Raw genomic sequence first — 15520 nt, forward strand, 5'->3', positions numbered from 1 at the left:
GATTTCGTTTCATCCTCTACAGAGTGGGGGCAGCAGTGCCGGGTGACTCTGCAGCGTTGGCAGAAAGGACCTTTGTAAGCCATAAAACCTTGTCTAGATATGTAGCAGTCGTACAGCTCTCCTGTCAGGTGCCATCTAGCTATGTGGCAGCACTTTTATCGTCATGTTAAACATTAGCTAGCCTCCGGCTAATGCTGCTGAACACTGACCGTACCCTGCACTGTGTGTGATGCATGAAGAGCAGAGGGAAGCCTGGTCGCTCCGTTTGACGCACTTGGTCACCTGGTCAAAGCTGTGAGTGTAGGTGGCTCCAGGCCGGTGCAGCCCTGGTTTTCTAAAACCTTGGCTGGACGTACCCTCCTAACAGTTTGCCAAGGGCATGACCTTCTTCCAGGAGAGACAAACTATCACAATGCTGATAACATAGGCTGGGTACAAGTGCACTCCGAGCAGCACTGCCCAACTGAAATGAAATGAGAGCCACCAGTAGCAGCCATGGGCATAATTTTACATTTTCTAGTAGCCAGATTTTTAAAACAAATAGGTAAAATTAAATTAAATAATATATTTTATTTCATCCAATATATCAAAATATCACTTCAATAAGCAATCAATATAAGAACTTATTAATGAGATATTTTACATTCTTTTCTATCCATACTAAGTTTTTGAAATCCACGCAGAGCACATCTCAGCTTGGATGAGCAATGTTTCAAGTGCTCAAGACCAACATGTGGCTTGTGGCTACCATATTGGACAGCGCAGCCCTAGAGAAAAGGCAAAGGCATCAGCACCAGTTCTTGCTCACCCCTGACCCCTGCAGACTGCGATTCCCGGGCTCCCATGGCAGCTGGCTGCTGGGCTGGGTTCAGCCACTGGGAGACAGGAGAAGGGAGAGGCCAGGGCATTTCTCCCCAACTCGCTCGCTACACCTCGGGTGGCACTGCCAGCAGAGCCTGGGTCTGCTTTGTGGCTCCAGCCTCCCCAGACAGGCTTCTGTGTGTGCCCCTGACCCCGGAGCTCTGGCAACACCACCCCCTTCCTTTGCAGCTCATCAGGTAAAGAGATGTAATAGCTGCCTGAGGTTGCAAAGCTCTGGTTGTGTAGCTTCTCAGCTCTGGGTAACCAATTTCCTGAATTAAATTCCCTCTGTTTCAAAAATTGCAGTCTCCAAGTATCTCTCCCAAGGTATTTATTATTAATAATTAACAGAGGGGAAAAGCAAAAAATGGGAAACCCATCAGATAACACGTCAGCCAGTATCAAAGTGAACCTGACCAGTGACAACCCGTATTGCCACCACAGACTCCCCAGCAGGGTGCGCTGAGAGGGGCACCCCACTCCCGAGTATTCTTGCCAAACACGCACACCCTCAACGTCATCGTCGGAGAACATCGGGCCCCCAAAACTGGTGAGCTTTCCCTAAAATCAGTGATCAGAACTCCTCAAATGTGTCAAGGTTGAAAAAGAAAAGACAAGACCAAGAAAGTATCACAGGTTGGAAGAGAAGGAGGAGAGATGGCAATTAAATGCAAATTTGGATCTTGGAACAGAAAAAGGACATTAGCAGAAAAACTGGTGAAATCCGAATAAAGACTCTAGTTAAGAGCATTGTACCAATGCTAATTTTTTACTTCTGATAATTGTACTATGGTTATGTAAGATGTTCATACCAGGGGAAGCTGAGTGACAAGTATACGGGAACACTCTGTACTGTTTTTGCACCCTGGCTATAAGTCTAAAATAACTCCCAAACAAAAAGTGTTATACATGTGTACATACTTAGACGGATATATATACACCGTTTTGAAGACTATATACACACACACACACGCACACACACACACGTGTGTGTGCGTGTGTGTGTATGTATCTATGGATGGATGTATATAATGCTTCAAGTGCTGTGAAAACAATCCCTCTGCTTTACACACTGGAGTGGTTTCTCCTCCCCCGGGTAGAGCCTGGCAGACAGCGTGGGGTGGGGGTCGGCCGAGGCGCACGGTGTCCCCTGGCTGGGGAGAAGACCAGGCCACTCATGCACTCCTCATCCATCCTAGGGCCGCCTCTTGGAAAAAGGCTTCTTCCCTTCCAGGCATGGCAAACACTTCAACCCCAGCTGCACACCACTGATGTGACATCCCACAGCATGGTGACTCATGGGTGGGCACACCTTGTCCTGGCTCAGCATGATCCCAGGCAGGCTTGGGCTGGGAGCCGAGCTGGCTCCTCCTGGCAACGGGACATAGAGGCTTCACGCGGGTCCGTATGCAACCTCACCTCCCCCTTGGCGAGCTTTCCGAGAGCAGTTCCCAGCTCCAAGGAGACCACTTCGTCTCGTCCAAAGTCACCCTTAACTTTACACTGGCCACCAAACGCCATGTCCCGAGTGCCTTCTGTGTGGGACCCGCAACAAAGAGCCCTCCCAGGAGAGGTAAGACACGTCACATCACAGCCATGAAGGAGAGGTGCGACCGTGCGGCTGAGATGAGGATGACCGTGCTCTTGGCAGGGGGTTGGGGGAAGGAACATGGGCAGCCCAGGATTCCCAGAGAAGAGCGAGTCTGAGCGTGTCAACAGGTGCAGGGGAGCGCCGGCCACCGTGGAGAGATGGCAGCTGTCAAGCTAAAGAAGTCAGAGTCATGTCCTCAGCAGACAGGGGTCAAAGGCTCGGTGGGGAGGGTTGGCCTGCTACGGAAGGCTAAACTGGCCTAGGGGGAAGCAGGTCAGGAGACGAGGCCCCATGTGTGGGCCATCCGCCCTGGGGGCAGAGATGGAAATGGAGAAATGGATCTAGGAGTGTGGGCAGACAGGCGACAGGTGCAGAGGGGGATGTGTCCCTGGAAAGCCAGCGAGATGATGAAGTCCACAAAGAGCTGTTCCCGAGACCCGGCGAGGCTGGATGCGGGCACAGCGCCCGGGCAGGAGGAGGGACTGTGGTCCTGGGTGTGCAGCATCCATGGCACCCAGGGAGGGACCGTGTGAATTATCACAGTTGTCACAGCAAGCTCTACCTACCTCAAACCCCCAGCCAAGCAGCAGCCCCAGGGGCGGCCCCCGCAGGGCTGCTGCCTGAATGACCTCCACCAGGGACATGTGCTTCCTCCCTGGTCCTCTGCGAGCCCTCCCTTCCCTATTCCAAGTTTCTTCCCCATCTCTGCTGGGATTTTGCTCTCGATGACACCACCTCCTGCCAACCATCTGCCTTCTCTGAGCCACCACCTAGAAAGTCTCCAGACACCGATGTCCCCAGAACCTGTCCTGACCTGTACGGCGTGAGTAAGAACCGAGCAGGGTCCCGCCTCTCCAGACACTCTCCTGGGCCCGGGCCCCGCCTGAAATCCCACACGGAGGACATGTCTCCTTCCAGGCCAACAGGCTGACAGCTTTGAGCCTCCTTAAACCTCCAGGTCCTTTCAGGGGGTCAAGGTGGTGTCTTACGTGAAAGGTCGTCCACGAGAAAAAGAGGCAGGAAGCGTGGGAAGTTGTTACGTATGTGGACAGTGAACATCGGATTCACAGGAGTGGTCTTAGGGGCTCCACCGCCCCTGCTATAATTTATGTCTGAATTTAAAAAGCTGGAACACATACGACACAGGGTTAAGACTCAATAAACATGAGAGCACAGGTACTTGTTCTGCACTCGAAATAGATGCTTATTCTATTATTCCCTGCTCTTATCAGTACATTTTAAGTATTTCATACTAAAAAACAATGAAAATAAGCTATCAGTCATTTGCATCCCAGAATGGACAGTGGTTTAGGAGCAGACTTTGGGCAGGATGGGGGAGACCACAAGGCTCTGGGCGTTGGAGGTGGAGGAGTGAGAAGGAAAAAGCTCAGAGTTAGGGGTGGCTGAAGGTCCTAACCCTAAACTGGGCCCACTTTTCAATGGTGTCTAAAACTGCCCCCAGGGACTGGCCCTACCAGATATCAAATTATATCATAAGGCTAGAGGCAAAGCAATGTGTTGCATCAGTACAGGAATGGAAAAGTAGATCAACTGATAAAACCTCATCCCTAAGCAAATTAATGTACAAATGAGAACTTAGTATATGATAAAGATAGTTCTTTAAATTAGGGGAAAGGAGAAGTTCATTGATAAATACACAGTATTGAAACAACCAGCTAGACATTAAAGAAAAAATGACCCTAGGTGTCTACCTTACACTATCCAAATTTTGAACCATATCAAAATTACATAAAAATTTAAAATGTCTATGTGACAAAAGAAATCATGAGCAAAGACAAGTGAGAAGCTACTTGTGACATGTACAGTAGCCTCCCCTTGTCCTCGGGGGATGTGTCCCAGCACCTCCAGCAGATGCCTGAAACCGCGGATAGCACCGAACCCCGCACACATTATGTTTTTTCCATCTGATAACTGAGACGGCTACTAAGTGACCAAGAGCGGGCAGTGTAGACAGCATGGACGCCCTAGACAAAGGGATGACGATTCACGTCCTCAGTAGGACAGGGCGAGATTTCATCACGCCACTCAGAACAGCGTATAATTTAAAATGTATAAATTGTTTATTTCTGGATTTTCCATTGAATATTTTCAGACTGTAGTTGACTGCAGGTGATTGAAATCATGGAAAGCGAAACTGCAGATAAGGGGGGACTACTGTATAACAAAGGATTAATCTCCACAATATACAAAGATTTCACTTAAATCGAAGTACTGGTCCAAGCCCGTTGGAATATTGTGCTAACATTGCCTCCTCGTGGCTCCCTCGGCACTCGCATTGTCCCCCTCAGCATATGACGGGTGAGGAGGGGCGTAGCTGATAACTTACCCAGGGATGAGTAAACGGCATAAACAGGTGTGATCAAAGAGCCAGGAAAAACGACAGGTACTAAATGCAATGAGGGATCAGGTGTGATCTTGGATCAGACAAAGATCACAGCCCCATTTTTTTTTTTTTTTGCTATAAACAATGTTATTGGGAAAACTGCTGAGATGTAAGGTCTGTAGATTAAGTAATAGTATTGTATCAATGTTTATTTCCTGTATTATGCTTATGTAAGAGAATGTCCTCGTTCTTAGCAAACACACACTGAAGTATTGAGACATAAAGGGGCAGCATATCTGGAACTTACTCTCAAATGATTCAGAAAAAAGTTACATATAAAAATTACATTTATATGTCATTACAATAAATATTTCAAGAGAGAACATGGGTGCAAATGTAGTAAAATGTTAACAAGTAGACACGTAGAAATTCTTTGCATTATTACTATAATTTCTATATACATTTGAAATTATTTCAGAATAAGAAATTATGGCCGGGCGCGGTGGCTCACGCCTGTAATCCTAGCACTCTGGGAGGCCGAGGTGGGCAGATCGTTTGAGCTCAGGAGTTCGAGACCAGCCTGAGCAAGAGCGAGACCCCACCTCTACTAAAAATAGAAAGAAATTATATGGACAGCTAAAAATATATATAGAAAAAATTAGCCGGGCATGGTGGCGCATGCCTGTAGTCCCAGCTACTCGGGAGGCTGAGACAGGAGGATCGCTTGAGCTCAGGAGTTTGAGGTTGCTGTGAGCTAGGCTGACGCCACGGCACTCACTCTAGCCTGGGCAACAGAGTGAGACTCTGTCTCAAAAAAAAAAAAAAAAAGAAAAGAAAAGAAAAGAATAAGAAATTATTTAAAGGTCACCTTACCCAGGGCTTGTTAACCAAGGGTGTGTCAGAACCATGCAGGGGTTATTTTGAGAGCCTGCGAAGGGTCTGAATGGATGGGTGTATGGTGGGACACAGCCTCTGTTTGCAAAACCTGCCCCAGGTGGACACTTCGGAATGCAGCCAGGGCTGTCACCTGACCCCCCCCCCCATTCCCCTGAAGGGGACCTGAGGCTGATGGGGCATGTGGCTTCCTCACAGCCTCCAGAGCCCAGCTGGAATCCTGCCAGCCTAAAGACCCAACTCCTCAAACAGAGGAGATTGCCGACGTCTTCCTTATCCTGGCCACAGGGGCTCACTGCCCAGGGGAGGAGAACCAAGACCAGCAGTAGGACCCGAAACTGTCTGGCAGCTCACTCTCGATCCACAGGGAGCCTCTAGAAAAGACTGTGGTCGGGGGGACAGGATGCTGCCCATGGCTGAGATTTGAGAGAGGGAAGAAGGCTTTTGTTCCTATCTTTAAAAAAACAAACAACGTTCCTGGTGCAGAGGCAGCTCAGCATAGTGATGAAGAGCTTGAGTTCTTGAAGCAGAGACTCCCCAGTTCATACCCCAGTTCTGCCACTTGCTCTATGACCCTGGGCAAGTCACTTCATCCCTAAGACCAAATTTTCCCACCTGTAATAAAAATAGATCTACCAAAAGCAGAGACGTTAAGTGTATGTCACCTGGAGACAGACCACCTGGTTCAAACCCCAGTCTTGCCACATACTTGCTGTGTGACCTTGGGAGATTTATTCAACCTCTCTGTGCTTCAATTTCTTCCCTTGTAAAATGATGATGATAATAGCATCTTCTTCACAGAATTATAAAGAGTAAATGAGTTAACGTGTGAAAACCACTTCACACAGTCTCCTTTGTTCGTTCCTCTTCAGCTCCCCAATGTCTTAACTTAGGGCTCAATCTTTGACCCTCTGCTCTAAATTTCCTCACTTCCTGGGCTTAAAACACCATCCATATGTTGATTATTTACAAATGTAAATCTTCAGTTCATTTCCCTTCTCTGAACGCAAACTCTGCACACTGACCGGCTGGACCAACATCTCCGCTAAGACGCCTAAACACTACCTTACACCTTTCATGTCCAAAACTGAGCACTTGACCTTTGCTCCCCAAAGCTGCCCTTCCAGGGTCTTCCATATCACGTTTCTGGAAAGTCTATCTTTCTACTTGGTCAGGCTAAAATCCTCAGGGTCAATCACGGTGTCAGCACCTCCAAAGTACACCTAGACTCTGATGGCATCTCACCACCTCCATGGTGACCACACTGCCGAGTCCCCATCGCCTCTCCCTGGACCCATGAGCCGGCTTCCTGGTCTCCTGCTCCCTCTCTTGTCCGCTCCCCCCACCCCCAGCCCCTGGCCAGAGCTTAGTCCCCACACAGCGCCCAGGGTCATCACATTCAGCCAGTCCTCGTGCCCCTCCTCTACTCACATCCTCCTCCTCCTCGGTCCCTCCCCGTGTCTCCCCCCACCCACTCCGAGCAGGGTGCTCTCGGGCCCGTGAGGCCCCGACACCGGCTCGCTCTCTAACATGCTCCTGCAGAAGTGGGGCGCCCCACACCCACACTTCGCCCACCATTCCCTCTGCCCGGACGCTCATTCCCAAGCCACCTGCTCTCACCTCCTTCAAATCCTGGCTCCTATGTGAGCCTTCGAGGACCAGCCTGCATGCCCCACCCACCTCCTGCCTCACTGGGGCACACACGGCCTCCCAACACCCCGTTTCCTTCTCTGCCTGGGTCTGCCTGTCCCCATCAGAGTGAAGCCCCAAGAGGACAGTGATCACGGCTGTTCTGTTCATGGCTTTGCCCCTAGAGCCCACAACAGAGCCTGCATGAATAAATGTTAGCCCTAATTATATTACATTTTACGACTTAGCCAACAGCACCTGGCAGAACATGAGCAGATTTAAACAGCTACACTTTATGCTAAAAACTACCACCAAACAGTGTCTAGGAGAGCACACTAAATAAACAAGCAAGCTCAAACTTACATATACTCTAGCACAACTTTGTAAAACATGTATAAAGAAAAAACTCCACAAAAATTATACTAGTTGTCATAAAATGATAGTGGATTTTTTTTCTATTTTCCAAGTGTTTCCGTTTTTCCAACTGTTGCTTTAATGAAATAAAGTTTTAGCCTATTAAAAAAATGACTGGTAATCAAATTTGAAAGCATTCAAGCTCACTAGAAATCAAGACAATGCAAATTAAAATGACAAGATGTCCCAGCGCACTGGTGGCACTGTGAATAATGGAACAGCCATTTTGGAGAGCAATTTGGTAATAGCTATTAGCATTAATTCTATTGCTCAGCATCTACTTAAAGAAACACTTTTATCTGTGCCGAAGGAGGCATGTTCAGCAGAACGCACTCAAGTATCATGTATTTCCAGGGGAAAATTTAAAAGTAACCTGAATACCCATCATTAAATGAAGGGTTAAATAAATCCATACCACGGACAACTGTGCAGCCATTAACCAGAACACAGCAGATGTACAAACCCAGAAAGAATCCCTAGGGCATACGGTGAGGTGAAAAATTCAAGTTATTGAACAACATATCCACTGGCTATGATATATGACTTTGAAATAATATATTTCTATGAGTCGTATATGTGTCAGTAAATGCATTAAAAATGGTGAGGAAGTTAATTCACCAATTGGCTGTGAGGTAGGGGTAAGGCAGTGGACCGAGGTGATAACTCAGGAAGATTTTATTGTTAATATTTGAATTTTCATGCACCCCGAGAATGCATGCATAAAGTACTCGTATAATTGAAATAAAATGTGTTAAACAAGGGGAAATATATAATAAATCCCCCATGCCCAACCACCCTGCAGTCCTCCTATGAACTCACTTCTTCTGTTAAGCCTTTCATAGGTGGTCCACCATTGAGCGCTTCCTCCTGCGAGCAAAGATGGTGGGGAAAATGGATTTAAGGGCAGGAGGAAATGAAGAAAGGGGATTTAAGAAGGGATGAGGGAATGGTGAAGAGGGAAGGCAGAATGAAGGAGAAATGTGAAGGGAAAGAGAAGGAAAAGCATGTTAGAAAAAGACATCCGGTCAATCGGAACGCTCTCACCCTGTCCTATACATCTCCAGCGTTGCAGCTCTCTTTGAAAGATCACTTTGTCAAGGATGCAAGCTCATGGGAATTAAAAAAAAAAAAAATCATTTTGCATTTTAGACAAAACCCAGGACTTCCAAGTGCCTGACAGCATCAAAAAGGACTATCGGAGTTATCTGCACACTCCCTGGCTCTGAATTTGGCCTGTTAACGAGAATTTATTGGAAACTCTAGCTCCATTAAATGTATCTGCTCTTCACAACGTCTCTACATTCTCTCCTTCCAAGAGACTGCAGCAGGACGCAGCTGGCCATGGAGAGGAAAAAGGAGACAGCCTTGCCCCAACTGTGGCTGTCAACCTCAGTGGGACATCAGAGTCACACCAGGGCCTGTGAAAATGTCAGTACCCAGCCCCCGCCCCCGCATTCGGCTGGCTCTCTGGAGGTGGGGCCCATACGTCAATATTTTCCAAGGCTCCCTAAGGATTCTGTGTTCAGCTGGCATTGCAAACTCTGCTCTACAGCTTTCTGGTGATGCATCAGAGCATCCACTAACATCAGAAGTACCAAACTTTCCCCCACTTATAACATCCTCACGTCTTCCCCAAAAGGTTTGCGGTCAATACGATTTGGAGTCCTAATGCTCTTTCTATAGGAAAAAATATATATTGACCACCCAAGACCCTATCCGTCATAGCCTATACCCAGCAGGAAATTAGAAGTCAGTAGGGTCAGGGTGGGGCTTCAGGGCTCAGCTCAGCCACCACTGAGCAATGTGGTTTGGCCATTGTCCATCTCTGCCTCAGTTTCCCTCCTTCAGGATAGGGCTATAATCCTCCTCCTCCTAAGAACAGAGCGAGAACTTTCTGGATGTGACTCTGGGGACTTGGAATCCACTGGAGAGCAGATGCTCCTAAAATATGGGTGAGGGGTATAATTTTAAATATGGTACCCAGAAAGTGCTGGGAAACTCAAACACACATTCTCTTGGCTACTCATATAAGGGAAAGGAAGATCTATCTATCTATCCATGTTTTCTTTCCAGTTGTTACTGAGAGAGAGATGGGGCTGGGGTGCAACTATATAAGCATCGTGAGATATTTTCTTCCTGAGTGTCAACTGTCACTTCTCAGATTCTAAAAAGTGACTTCACTGACTGAAGAGCAACATTGTTCTCCACTCCCTCAAGTGTCTCAAGGTTTCCAGATTCTTAACAATTTTCCTTTCCCACAAGCATCAAAACATCACCACAGACAGGCAGACAGGCACATTCTCTAAGTGTTTGGTTTGTGTTTTTTTTTTTTGGCTTCCATTTAAAATAGTCATCAGCTTAAATAAAAACAAGCAAAAGTGCTTCAGCAGAAATATTTCCCATAAAGCTGTCTCAGTAGAGACTGGTGTTTTTCAAAGAAGTGTCTCATGTAGACACGTCTGACCCTGGCCTTGCTCTGAGCTGGCCGCAGCTGTCCCCTGCTCTGGAGTCTGTACCCAGGTGTGTTTGTGGGTGTGGGAGGAGGGGAGGCAGGGGTTTGGTAGGAGCAGCATTGAAATGTCCCTCCTTTGCCAGCGGGTCCGGAATCCTGCCAGGTGTTTGCATTCCTCAAGGGCACTCCAGAGCATGGGGAAAGTTTAAAGAAGGCATCCAATGTCACAAGTGGTGGTGGTCTCCACACTCCGCCTCACAGCAGACATCGGTTCAGAAGCACCTCCTCAGTCTTGCCTCCCTGCCACCCAGATGTGGGCGTCCAAGTGGAGTCAGCCCTACGTCACCCAGCAGCAGGAGCCAGAAGCGCGGGGCCCAGACCAAGGGCACTCCGCCACCCTGCCTTCCCTCCCAAGAGCTCAGTAATCAGTCATCACCGGGAGATCAGAGGCGCTGGGAGGGCCCCTCTTTCCAAAACGGTCTCCCAGATGGCTGCTCTGGGCACAGAAATTCCACCATCAGCAAAGCATGCCTCTGGGGTGAAGCTTCACGGCTTCCTTGGCCCCTCCTCCTGTAAAAGTGCATTTTAATTTTAGCTCCAGGAACTTTCGAGGATTTCCCACCAGAGTTCCGGGTTCCACACGGTGGGGGAGGCAGGCAGCATGTGCCAGAGAGCGCCAGGTCAGCCCAGGCACCTGTCCACGGGGCCTGCTCCTGGGGAACTCGGCTCACGGATGCAAGAGTTGGGTCACCTAGTTCCTGCCCTAGACAACCCAAAGCGGCTAATTTCCCAACCCATCCTGATCATGATACTCTAATCCACTCCAGGTCATGGTATTGTTAACTGTACAATAAAGACAGTTTAAACCAAGAAAAGAAGTTACAAAGATAAATTAACGCGCCGTCAGATGAGACCCCTGCCACACCCCTTGCAGTCAGTTGTAGACCACGAGGCTGCCACCCCCACCTCGCTCTCTGCACTCCTCGAGGTCTTTTCTCCTGGATCACAGCCACCGTCTCCAACACTCTTTTGTCCTTTCTGGGCAATTATTGAGACCCACAACGAGCTCTCTTCCTGGTCTGCCCTGTCCCCAGGCATTCCCCAGGCTGTACACGTGCAGCCCCCTACATCCCTGTGGATGACCCCAGGGCTGGGGACAGGCCAGACCTCCAGCAACCCTCCTCCTGTCCCACCGCTCCCAACAACACACACACACACACACACACACACACACACACATTGCTCCTATGTGTTTCCAACCACCACCACATCTCTGCCCTTCACAGCTGAGCTCCCCAAGGCGGTCAGTCGTGTTATACTCCTTGTCCCCAATCCGTCTCCTCTGCTCTCCCTTGAGCCAACCCCAGCCAGACTTTCACCCCCACTACTCAACGAGAACACCCCCGTCATGGTCTCTACTGCTTGGCCATTCTCAGGTCCTCCAGCATGGCCTGGCAGCAGCACCCCAGCAGTCCCCCCTCTGGCTTCCTTGAAGCCCTCCTCTCCCCACTACCACCTCCCACCTTCAGCATCCCACACTGGCCTGGCTGTCCTCCACCCCAGTGCTCCCTCTGGCTGGCTCCTCCTCACATCCTTTCTTTCTAATGTGGGGCAACCCCAGGCCCCAGCCCTCGTACCTCCCGTCCCGAGGGTCCCACTCTCCCTATCTCCCTAGCTCTAGCACCATCGTCCTCTGCCCCAGCACCCCAGCCCCCTTGCTGGGCCCGGACCTCTCTTTCAGCCCAGCCCTGTGCAGGGGCTGCTCCCCCAGCCTGATGCTCCTGCCTGGCTCTCCCCTGCCCCTCCTTCCGTGACATCTTCCCTGCCTAATATACTTAAAATTGCAAGTCCCTCCTGCTCCTCCTCACTCCCCACCCCTTCCATTTTCTTGCTTTATTTTTCTCCATTGCAAGGATCACCCATTACTAGAAGGTAAGTCCCACGAGGGCAGAGCATTTTGTCAGCTTCACTTGCTCCTGTACACCCGCTCTCGAACAGTGGCTGGCCCAGCGGAGGGGCACGGTAAACACTCACAGACGCAATGATGAACAAATTACAAGGTCATACACTTGCGATCTTACAACTTCAAGGACACTAGGGAAAGCATCACAGCTGTTTCTACTCCTCCCTCAGGGCTATTTCCTGCCCCCTGCTCCCCAATGGGGACAGGGCATGGGATCACTGTGGCTTCAGCAGTTCCCAGGGTGACTTCTGGTCTGAGTTCTAGGAAGACCGCAGGTTTTTCCTGGCTTCCTAAAAAGCTAGAAGACTCGGGTTTTCTCTCTACCCACAGAGCGAGCCAGGTGGTTGCATTTGGCTTTTCTCCAAAGCAGGGCGCACTCAAGTAGCTCACTCTCTACTTGTCACAGGAGTCCCAGGCTTGAGGACAACAAGTTTAAGAGGTGGACACCTGGGACCCTCATACCAGACAAGAGAGGAGACCCTCCTTATGGAGACAGCACCCCTATTCTCTGTGCTTTCGTACCTCTGACTGTCTCTTCCGACATTCCCAAGGCAGCGGGATAATCCCCACGTGCCAGATAAGAAAACTAAGCCCCAGAGACACTGAGGGCTCTGCCAAGGTCACACAGGTAGCTGGAAGCAAATCTGGAACCAACTCTTGAACAAATACCTATTGAGGATTTACAGTGTTAGACAAAGGTACGTGCAATAGGGTCCTGCCCTTAATGCATTCATACTTTATTTGGGAGAACTTGAGACTTTCAAAGCTCAACCCACATCTTTCAGCTGAGTCCACATCCCATCCAAGGTCAGGGCCGCCACAGGCTGACCCAGGAGGGGGCGAGGCCAAACCGAGCTTCTGGTCAGATGACTAACACATCCAAGTGCATCTGGCGTATGGAGCCCGGGGAGGCAGCACAAGAGACTCATTTCTTTGGCTGCCAACAACTGCCTGTATTTGAAATTAGAGAAAATATTCACAAGTTATAGCCCTTTGATGGTGTGCATGATGGATGAGCTACAATTTCCAGATCTCTTCTAGAACATAAGCTTATTGAGGACAGGGAACAGTGCCTGGCATGTCATAGGTACTCAAAGGATGTGTTCAAAGACCCGTGAGCTTGGCCGTTGCCCCAGCAGCCCCGTGGATAGGAAGCGGTGCTGGTGGGTCAGAGGGGTCATGTGTACCGCCAGGGTGCGTCCTGCCTGCATCCCAAAGCCTCACCTGCAGGATTCTGGGTGCTCTGCTGGGTGGCACCACCCACGCCTTGGCAGTCTAGGGTCAGGTGACCGAATGCTGGCAGAATCAGGGTCCCCTGCGTCACCTGCTCTGCGTTTGCCGAGGCCAGTGCTCACCTGGGAGATGTGGGACTGGGTCCTCTCGCTCTCGCCGTCGCCCTCTGTCTTGTCCGCCAGCAGCCCCTGCACCTGGTACTCCAGCACGTAGCTGTCGATGAAGCGCTCCAGCTCCTCGATCTCCTGGGAGCGGCTGCTCCCAGCCTCAGAGGAGGCCGACGCTGCCGAGGAGTTTTCCATCCCTCCAGCTCAGGGGCCCGGGCCGCGGCTGGTGGGAAAGAGGACAGACGGACTCTGTGAGACGCCGCTGGAGGCCAGGACAAGTCCCCCACTTGGAAAATACTCTCCACTGCCGGGAACATTTTCGCATCCATCGCAGCACGCTGGTCTCCCGACAACCCCGGGAAGTCAGTGGGGTGCTGGCTTCCCTTCAGCATAAAGGATTTTCTGTAATTCCCACTGTGTGGGGAGGGAAACTGAGGCCCAGAGAAGGCAGGTCACCTGCCTAACTGGCCAGCACGGTAACTTGTGCAATGTCAGAGTTAGTGTACACCAAGGCCTTAACGCCCAGGAAACGCAGAAGATAAGCCCAGCCTAGCACCCAAGCTCACTTCCCAACTTGGATTTAACAGAATTGCGACAAAGCAGAATAAAATAGACCACAGACTGTGATGTCCCTGACCCAAGAATTACAATGTACAAGGGCGTCCCCAGACACAAACCCTCTATAGGGTCTGGGCCCTCCAAGAAACTGCCTCCTTCTAAAAAAAACCTTTTCTTCTCTTTGGTCACCAGACTGTGCCTAAATTAGTTGCAGCCTGTAGGCCAGAAGTTATCAGCATGAGTTTGCAGCCTTGCGCTGGGACAGCCACTGGGGCCCACGCTACATTCAGTCTGTAAGAATGCGACTGGTTTTCACCTACAAAACAAGAAAGGCCTGGCGGGTTGTCTGTGCAGGTGTGGCCTGGCCACCCCCACAGGAGAATGACTGTCCCCATTAGCCCCCGGCCCTGTCTCAGAGGTGGCCTGGCATATGTGCCCAGCTGTTCCTGGGATGCTGGCTAAAGTCCACCAACAGAACTGCGGTCCCTCCTGACCAGACTGGTGTCAACCCAGCCCTGCAGGGGCCTAAGCCTGCTGGGACACCCCCACCACCCCCTCCCACCTCCTTATCCCCGCAGGTCACACCCAACCCACTTGAGAGTGAGACAGCTAGAACCTTTCTAACCTCTAGGCCCAGGACCCTGCCCTTCCTCTAATGGGCTTGGGCCAGAGGGGAAGGAGCTTTAAGGCTTGCCTGGTGTCCCTTTTACTATCTGGAGACCTGTGACCTCCATGGAAGACCCCACTCAGCCGGAGGAAACAGCCTGCAGGTGGTTTCATCATCACGACTAGCAGAATGGTCTTCCCGAAACCCCAGAGAAGACCTGAATGATGCACGCTCGGGGCTCTGAAGCCACACAGGGCTGCATGGACGCTACTGTCGTTAATAAGGTCCCAGTGTGTTTAACGGAGCATTTAAATTTCAAAACCTTGGGTTACTGAGAACTTTTCTGGAACACAGCTATTTGCCAATAACCAAGAGTTAGTTGAGTGTTTAATTGTAATGGATCTAAGGCAGGGGCAGGAAGGGCCTGCTGGGTTCCAGAAATGCCTCTGAGACCATGAATGTTGACTGCCCACGCCCTCGCCGGCCGTCTCAGAGGGCGATAGACCTGGGAGGAAGAACTGCCCAGTTGCTGAACCGTCCTGGTGGACACACATCTTCAGCTGGTTTCCTGACTCACTTTTTGGCGGCTGCTGCAAGGGGCCTGGCCTCCCTTGGACTCCAGGCCGGCTGCAGGGGAGCTCTGAGGTGCTGCAGGGGCTTGCTCTGGGCTCCTGAGCTCAGTGGCCTCGGGGCTTGGGGGTTTCCACCCATCCCAGAGGGAGGAGTCAGAGGGCTGGGAATTTCAGATTGGGGTGTTGCCCTCATTAGAACGAGGGAACCCAGTTGCAGGGGCCAGGGTGGCAGCAGGTCTGCAAGGAGTCAGCCCAGACTGGGAAAAGCGCATCTAGTGGAACAAGACCACAGGCA

At 50.4% G+C, this 15520-nt stretch overlaps 1 protein-coding gene across 2 annotated transcripts in view; it reads right to left on the reverse strand.

Moving 5' to 3' along the window:
- The window catches only part of CTIF (cap binding complex dependent translation initiation factor), a 266261-nt gene that overhangs the window by 193504 nt on the left and 57237 nt on the right, over nucleotides 1-15520 (reverse strand). For both annotated transcript variants that reach the window (XM_069468432.1, XM_069468431.1), the window contains exon 2: nucleotides 13504-13711. In XM_069468432.1, the coding sequence (XP_069324533.1) occupies nucleotides 13504-13683 (180 nt within the window). In that variant the 5' untranslated portion in view covers nucleotides 13684-13711. The remainder of the gene's footprint in view (nucleotides 1-13503; nucleotides 13712-15520) is intronic.

The sequence above is a fragment of the Eulemur rufifrons genome, chromosome 5 (assembly GCF_041146395.1).
Source record: "Eulemur rufifrons isolate Redbay chromosome 5, OSU_ERuf_1, whole genome shotgun sequence".
Taxonomy (NCBI): Eukaryota; Metazoa; Chordata; class Mammalia; order Primates; family Lemuridae; genus Eulemur; species Eulemur rufifrons.